This window comes from Cryptomeria japonica, chromosome 5 (genome assembly GCF_030272615.1).
Source record: "Cryptomeria japonica chromosome 5, Sugi_1.0, whole genome shotgun sequence".
NCBI lineage: Eukaryota > Viridiplantae > Streptophyta > Pinopsida > Cupressales > Cupressaceae > Cryptomeria > Cryptomeria japonica.
Window position 1 is genome coordinate 668,731,756 of NC_081409.1, and position 9,023 is coordinate 668,740,778.

The 9,023-nt window shown below is 36.3% G+C and overlaps 1 protein-coding gene across 1 annotated transcript; it reads right to left on the reverse strand.

The window, feature by feature from the left end:
• Positions 1–1,857: 1,857 nt before the first annotated feature.
• Positions 1,858–6,627, reverse strand: LOC131039519 (disease resistance protein RPV1-like). Its single transcript, XM_057972298.2, has 6 exons — positions 5,909–6,627; positions 4,681–5,764; positions 4,274–4,360; positions 3,809–4,141; positions 2,502–3,716; positions 1,858–2,415 (listed from the first exon to the last, which is right to left on the reverse strand). Exons 1-6 carry the CDS (start codon positions 6,574–6,576, stop codon positions 1,966–1,968), a joined length of 3,837 nt encoding a protein of 1,278 aa, XP_057828281.2. The 5' UTR covers positions 6,577–6,627; the 3' UTR covers positions 1,858–1,965.
• Between the last annotated feature and the right edge of the window lie 2,396 nt (positions 6,628–9,023).

Here is a 9,023-nt window from a genome sequence, read left to right on the forward strand (position 1 = left end):
GCAACCATCAAATGGATAAGAAATTTTCTTAGCTCCCGTTGAATTGCCAAATAATGTTAAACTGGTTGTTTGATTTTTCAGAAAGGTTTAAGTGTCATGCAAGTCACATGATTGAGACTATTCACAAATTGTTAGGCAATCTAGAGTTGATCATAACTCCCACATTACCTTTAATTCTTTTACAGTTATGAGAAAGATTTAAGACCTAGACTTAAATTTGCTTTAGTTTCAAGCTACATTTTTTTTATTGGTAGTATATTAAGATGTCTTTCAAATATACTTCAAATGCCATTCCACATAACATATGCGAGCCTTTGTGCTTGAAAATTCAGATAAATCAATCTTTTTAAGGCAATTCGTTGAATTTCAATAGTCAACTTGTGCAACCCATTTTAAGAAATGTCAAGGGTACTATCCCCTTATATACTTCAACATACTTGACTGACAACATCTTCTGCTCTATTCACTCAAGGCTCCATCATGTCATTGCCACCATATGCTTCAAGATGTGTCACACGAATGCCAAGTTCGGTTGATAAAATTTTGGTCCATGGAGGGTAACGGTCGGGTGGATGTAAACATCAATATCTAGTTTTGTTTCTTGTCTATTTTTATATCGATTGTGAAAGTTTGTTAAAAGTTGCATCTTGGTCGAGCTGGGCTCCTTTGTTTTGATTATAAATATCCTTAGTTTTGATTTGGGTTGAGCAAGTCTCCCAATTTTTCATGGTCTAGTTTTAGTTGGTTTGCAAAAGTCTGAGGTCAAGCTTTGTTCCCTCTGTTATTGGCAAGGCGCCAAAGCTTTCATATTTTTTCATTGTTGGTGCATATTTTGTATCATTAGTTGAGCTAGGCACCCTTTATTGCTAGGTATTTGTATAGTTGTGGTTGAGCCATACTCTTGCCTTTAGGTTTTTCCCAAAATTCCCAATATACTTTTCTATTTATTTTATTTACATCTTTAATTTGATATGCACTTATGCATTTTGCCAAAAACAAAAAAAGTATTCAAATTATTTGCTTTAGTTGGAAAAATGTCATGGTGGTTGTCCAATAGATTTTTGTTACAACTTAACTTCTATGAACTAAACATAAGTATGAATTCCAATAACACAACTTTTTGTAGATTTATCTAAATCTGACCAACATCGCTATTTTCAAATGAATGGAACAATTTATAACAAAACTCAAAATGTTTGAATTGCTTTGATATTGGCAAGGGTTTTGATAGGACTATAAGAATTATTTTAGATGTTATATCTTAACCTATATATTGTATGCTAACTTCAATAGCATCCCCCCAAAAAAAGCTCTTTCCTTCGTTTCTTTTCTTCAGCATGCAGTCTTAATAGATGCTTGCACATTATAATGGAAAAGTTGTCTATTTTGTAGCCTATAACTATCACAAAAAAACTCTTCATAGTAGCTAGACAAGGGCATGTATAGGCACATTTGTACATAAACAAAGAAAAAAAAATGCATTGTTCAATTAGTTCAGTTAGAGTTGTTAGTCTTATTTTTATATTTAATTTGGTTGATGGTTGATATTATGATGTAAAATATGCTTCATGATTATGATCTAGAGTTTACTATTGAATTAACATTGTTTTCACTATTGCATGTATATTTAGTGTTTCTAAACTATTGTCTCATAGATTAATTCAAATATCTTTTATCTTGGAGTATATTTCTCTTGTAGTACTTATGCACATACAAGAATATCTTTATTTGATATGAGTAGTGTAAAAAAGCACGTTGAAGACATTATTATGTGTAGTATTCCTTCATAGCAACGCCTCTTAGCTAGTAAAAAGTAAGTGCCTATTTGATAATGATGTGATCTAGTATATGCTACCTTGAAGAAAAATCAATTCCTATAAAAAGTAACTTGTTGATAGTATCATTCATCTCCAATCTACCTAAAATGAAGGATTATTTAAATGAATCCACTTCAATGTATCAAAATCATATTTCCATCACCCCCAATAAGGCGCGCAAAATCTGCCGAACTCTATCCTCTTGTCCCATGGCAACCAATCCTTTCTCTACAATGCCATCTACACCTGAAAAACGTGCCTCGTAGGCGTTTGCTGTGTACCATTTAGAACGTTGTGTGAACAGACCTATCCATACCCATGTCCCTTCCTCCACCTTCGCAAAAGATGATAATGTACTGAATGAATCTCCGCTAACTCCAATCATCTGTGCCCCACCTGGAGTCCTTACAACAAAACAAACAATAATGGCGTTGTCATTGCTGGGTTGCTCAAACACCAATTTAGGCCCTCGATTTCTTTCAGTTGGCACGTTAGAGCAGGAGTCGACGACACAGAGAATGGGAATGACCAAGGAGTTTACAAGTGAGGCTGCATTACGCACTGCTCGGGTAGAAACTATTATTTCGCCAGGCCATTTCTGCAAATAATTTGTAAATCAATATTCAAGTAAAAGCACAATAGCACAAAATAGTTAGAATTCTGAATTCTAGACATGTGCATTACCTCCATGCTCTGAATGCAACCTTCAACAACTGATTTCCTCATTCCCGTGAGATGCAGCACCCTCAATCTTTCCATGTACTCCAGGCTTTCTATACTCGGCATCTCCCACCATGTATATGCTTTCAGCGCCTCCAATTCTCTGCAATGATTTAAACCTTCAATTTTTTCAACTTGGTAGCAACCTATCATTTCAAATTCTCGGAGAGAAGTTAATTCTGAAAAACTGGGAAGCGCAGACAACTTGGGGCATCTAGTTATAACTAGATTTCTGACCGAACTTGGCAGCTCTTTTATCTCCGTTAGATTTCTATTCTTTTCAACTCTGAGAGTCTCAAGGCCAGCGCAACAGTCTTTTGAGATAGAGATCTTGGACAATGGATCATTATCTGATAGTTCTATCGTCTTAAGCTTGCACAAGGAAGAACTAAAAGACCCCACTCTAAGATCCAATTCGCTGAGTGGACAGCGACATATCCACAGGCTTTCCAGATTAGTCAACTGACTAATTGATTCTGGTAAAGATTTCACTCCCAAATCGTCTATCTCTAATCTCTCTAAGAGACTCAGGCGCCCCAAAGAGTCTGGTAAACATTCCATGCTGGTGCTATTAGTAATTTCCAGTGTAGTCAAGGAAGACAAATCTCCGAGAGAGGCCGGCAAGGTTGTCAATAAATCACCACCGACACACAATTTTTGTAACTTGCTCAGTTGATCGATCTTCACTGGTACCTCCCTTAAGTTCCACATATGTTCTAAATAGAGCTCTCTCAAAGATGCCTGATTTGTGATGTGACGAGGCAACTCTTCCAATTGATAGCAGCCTGTGAAGCTCAAATACTCTAGCTTTGACATGTTTTCCATGATGTCCGCCCTAAATGTGAGACTAGGACAATTGGATAAGTTCAGATGCTGTAAGAGCCTCAATTCCTTACAAGAATCTGGCAGCCTCCCCAATTTCCTGCAACCACCTAAACTTAGATGCCGCAGGTTTCTCAAATTGCCCATACTGTCAGGTAGTGATAACAGTCCAGTACAGAGGTTGAGTTCCAGGAGCTCCAGCGAGTGTAGTAGGCAGAATTCTTTTGGAAGACTTTCCAAACGGTCTGTCGAATCCAGGACTATTTTCTTCAATTGCTTGAGGCGTCCTATTGACTTTGGGAACCCCCGGAATTCTTGGCAATATGAAATAATCAACTCTCTTAACTGTAAAGGAGCCTGCAACATATTTTCGAGGAGATGAACTAAACATTCAACAATTGTTGAAAAAATGCTGAAACATAAATTTAAAACTGCTGGTAGATACTTACATCGCACTCAGCCACCCAGAGCTCTTGTAGTTGATGATTTTCCAGGCTCCAATTTTCATAGAGTTCTAAAGCTCTCAATTTTTTGAATGGAATTACCGACTGAAGATCTCTCTGCCCCATATCAAACCAGCGAAGCCAGACTAAATCTCTTGATGCTTCACTAATTACATGATTTAAATTACAACCTCGAGCCACAATAATTTTTAGTCCAAGTCTAGAAGGCGCCAGGGCCCAAATTCCTCTGTTTGTGTTAACCATGAATTCCCCATGCGACAAGCAATCGCCAAAATCCACAGAAGAGGTAGCCTTTATTCCTCGAATGCCTATTCCATTCTGAATCTCAAATAAAACAAAAAAAATTAAAAATAACTATGAGAATAATAGAATTTCTTTTGAGGCAACCACACAACAGAAACAGAGACGATTCCATTGCCATTGATAAGTGAGACAAATAGAATTTCTTACCTGTTCTTCATTATAAACTTTAAACCAGAGACAGTTATTCAATACTCGAACTAAGCAGGCCATCATTCCTCCTATGCCTAGTCCATTCTGAAACAGGCACACAAGCAGAAACACAGAAGATTCCTTTGCCATTGATGAGTGAGAAAATTAAAAAAAAATTGAAGTTTTTCTTTGTCATAAACCAGATACACTTTGTTCAATATTCGAGCTAAGCTGATCATTGTTCCTCCCATGCCTATTCCATTCTCAATCCAAATAAAACATAAAATTAAAAATAACTATAAGAATAATAGAGTTTCCATACAAAGATACAGAAATACAAAAATAAATAAGACTTCTTTTCTATACAACAAAGAAGATTTCTTCTCCATTCATGAGATAATAATTATTTTAGTTATTAACCTTACCTGAACTTTAATATTTTGCTGGGGAGACCAAAGACGGTAGGGTGATTGGCTATTGGCAATTTCCCTTCCCAAATCTCTTAAATGGTCATGCATTCTGATATAATTTCTTTCATCTATTTCAACAAGGCACTTATTTCTCAGCTTCTCCAAGCTATTCGAACCATTCCACCCTGATCCATTCCATACTTCAATTACCAAATCATTTTTTTCTTCAATGAAAAAACATGCAATATCCAAAAACATCTGTTGCTCTTCATCATCTAAGACATCATAACTTATTTTAAGCCTGCTCTTGATATCTTCAGGTACTATCCTAGAAAACTTCTGTAGTTGAATCTCCCATAAATCTTTGCTTAAGTTTCCATAAAGCTGGCCACCTAAGACTTTAAGAGACAACGGCAACCCACTACAGGTTTTTAAGACCTTTTCAACAATCTCCTCAAACTCATTTAGTGGTGATGGTTGTAAGAAAGCATGCGAACAAAAGTGTTGCTTGGCATGAACTTCACTCATTGGTTTCATTTTATAGTGGGAGGAGATGTTCCAACGTTTAAGGACTTCTAATTCCCTTGTAGTGACAATAATCAAAGTACCTGATCCAATCAAACTTTTGGACCTTTGGCTGGGCAATAAAGCATTTAGTTGATCGATATGATCGACATCATCTAAAACAATTAATGCTCGAATGGATCTTAACTGGTTTGCAAGAATTGCTTTCCCCTCTTCTACATTGTCAACTGATAAACTTTTGAAACCAAGATCCTCCAAAAGTTTTTTCTGCTTGTCGCACAACAAGTTTCTGTTAGCAGCATCTCTGACATCTAATATAAGACTAGCCTTCTCCATAGATGGATATATATTATTATATAACTTTTTGGCAAGAGTGGTCTTGCCGGAACCACCCATGCCCCAAATTCCAACAATCTGCACATTCTGATGACTTCTGTCAAATTGAAGTGTAGTCGATTCAAAATCTCTTACAATTTCATCTAAACCTACAGGATGTTCTGCGACCACGAATGACACTTTTTTTATTTCTTTCACAACACAATAAGTAATACTCTTCGGCAGCATGTCCTCATCTCTAAACATATACAACAGCAAAGGAAAAAGAATAAACATCACACTTTTAACATTTGACATTACCGTGATAGAAGAGGTCTATGGGCTTCAAAAACAATAAGTAAAACACAGAATAAGTGCGTGAGGTAGAGAAATTGGTACTTACTCCTTGCTATTAACGCTGTAACCAATGTTATGTGAAACATTGAAGAGCGCATCCTTCCACTCCTTAACCTTTTCGGAGCTATATCTACCTTTTATTTGGTGCGAGTCAAATGCTTCAGCATAGACACCTTTTGCATATCGGACATCTCCAATGTCAATATAGTAGAAGATGGGAACAATTCTAGTGCCTGTTCTGAACATAAATGACAGTTCATCCAAACACCAACGAGACTCTGCATATTTCTTTGAAAAAATAGCAATATGAAGCGAAGCACTCTTCATTGCTTCTTTCAGTTCTGTCGGCAAAGAATCCCCCAATTGAAGCTCTTCTGAATCCAGAAAAGCACTGAGTCCCATGCCATTAGTAAGCATTTTATAAAGAGTAGTGGCTAATGTTTTTTTGACATCAGATCCGCGATGATTAATAAATACATCATAAGATCTACCAGAAGCAGATGTAGATGGTGCAAATTCTTCAAACTGTGAGTGACTGCTAGTATTAGAAGTGGATGCCATTTCAATTGGACTGAATTGATCAAAAAGAAGGAAAGAAAGATAGACTAATGAAGAAAGGCTTCTTGTTGAGGTATTGTGCGCATAGAGGAGAGGCGGCTTACAGATGCAGTGACGAAGACAAAGTGACCAGACGCTTACATTGCGCGCTTGCATAGGAAATTACTGCGTGTTTGCAGAGATAATTAGGATTAACAAAAGACAAGTCGTTGTGGAAAGCAGGAGGAGCGCAGAAGCACGCCACACGCCAAAATAAGTCGATGTGGACGGCCAAAGAATTTTCAACTTTGTTTAACCAAAAGTTGCCCCGCCACTAATCGCCTGTTATCCCATAGGGAAAACTTACGCTAAGGAAAATGGAGAAACATCAACAACTCTGGCTTAATTAAGATTAAGTAGACTACATTCTGGCAGCAGCTGTATCTCCGGGATTTAGTTTATAATTTATTTTTCATGTGGTCCCTTTCTTCGCATAAAGACAAGTGACAAACGCTTAGTTGCATGAGAAACCGCGTCAAAGAAATTGAGAGAAAATTGAATCAATGTGGACGGCGGAAGGAACGCAGAAGCACGCTTTGCATCGGAATCTTCGACTCTTTTTAACCAAAGTTGTGCCGATCCGTTTCACTTTTTGTACTCTTTGGCCTTATTAGAAGACTTTAGGCCAGTCTTGTGGTTTACTTCCTATTTTGTAAGGATAAGCACGTGGTTTAAAGGAATCTTGTGCAAGTTGTGTCTTTTTTATTAAGGTTTTGGTCAATAACAGTTAATGATCAGCATTTGCATCAAAGCGAGGTGCAATAGGGAGAGGATTCAGTAGTTGTGCACCCTAATTTCGTGCTTCTCAAAATTTTAGGTGGAAATTTTAAATCATTCCAAATGTTTTACAGCAGCTTAGTTGGTAAGTCCCTTGCTTATAACTAAGATTCCAAGGCCACATCATCAAATATGATGCCACATCAGCTTGTTTTTTGTCAAGTTGTTCAAAACGGCCCAAAAAAAAAGTGAGACCAATAGGTGTGCAGAAGGGTCCAAATACTTGTGCAGCTGATGTGGCATCACATGATTGGTTACTTTTCACAATAAATGGTATATTTCATTCAATTATTGCTACTTATCATACAACTATTAGTGCAATGTTGTACAAAAGTTGGACATTAAATCAGCAAGTAAGGAGGTATTAAATCAACTTCTATCACAAAAATTGAAACGTGCTCAATTACTCGGTACTTTCCTCTAATTAGTTCATAGTAAAATATAAATTAAATAAAATATTAAAAAAAGGTGAAAATTGATTTTAATAGTCAATCAATTTATGATTATTAATTTAAAAAACAAAATCATACCATTTAAAAATAATAATCATTAACTTAATAAAAACTACAATAAATTTGCCTCTCAATAAGAAAAACCCACACTTAATTTCTTTGAAGCTCTCTAACAGACATAGAATATTTTTATTACAGAAACTTCTCTACTTTTATAACATGCAAGCCATTAGAATTCTAAATAAGTAATTAAAAATATTAATTGAAGCCAATTTGTAAACAGTTGACATTATTATTTGCACAAAGCTGAAACAATATTTTATATGGATTTGGTTTGTCTTAACTAGTACATAGAAGATTAAGCAGTCAAACACACAGATAAGAGCAGTGCACTTGGGACTGTTATCTGATAAAAAATCCCTTTCAATTATGCTTAGATGAATGCTCATACCTTGTTCCAAAGCTCTTACTTTGGCACAGACAACATTTCATATTCATGTAACCTAAATGTCAAGCATAGTTTTTAAGTTTGGTTGGCGTAGAACAGGGCAGCATGCAATTCGAACTTTTATCACCATTTCTCTTATAAATGTAAATGATCTTCTGCAATTCAAATTTGTAATCCATTCAACGATCTCCATTGAAGTATATACTGTATGCGAGAAAAGCGGGCTGATAGAACTCAATATGTGGAAAACGGAGCTCTATGGAGCCTTGCTCACACACCCACAAGACTTCTTGGTGCAAGCTAGGGAGTCATGAAGTATGACTTAGCTTCCCAAGGATGGTTCCATGGTTCTCTATCTTGCACGGTCCCTCAAACCAATGTTTTTGCTCTCAGATCACTGAGCAAAATGGTTTAGGGATGACAAATGCAAGAACGAGGGATGCTTTTGTTGATTTTAAAATGAGATGCATCCTAAGCTATGCATGATGCTATAAATGCAATAAACTAGCTATAAGATGACAAGGTTAGCAAACAAGACTATCCTAGCATACTATATTAGTTTATGATTTAAGCTAAATGATAAGGAACATACTCTAAAATTGCATATTTAGATTAATTCATATTTAAAAAGAGGCTAAATGATGAGCATATATAATATGAAAGCTTGAATGAATTTGAGTATAAGTGTGATGCTAAAGACTTGGATGATGAAAAATGGAGGAATGAGAGCTCTATTTATAGCAAAAATAGGGCAATGGATGGTCAGGATTGAAAGAGTTAATCAAGGGCTAAGTTTGAAAGTTGGGAATCTATGTTTGCAATTGGCACCAATGAAATGGTGACAATTGTCAACATAAGGTTGGTTGAGAGGAGATGTAAGAAGCATT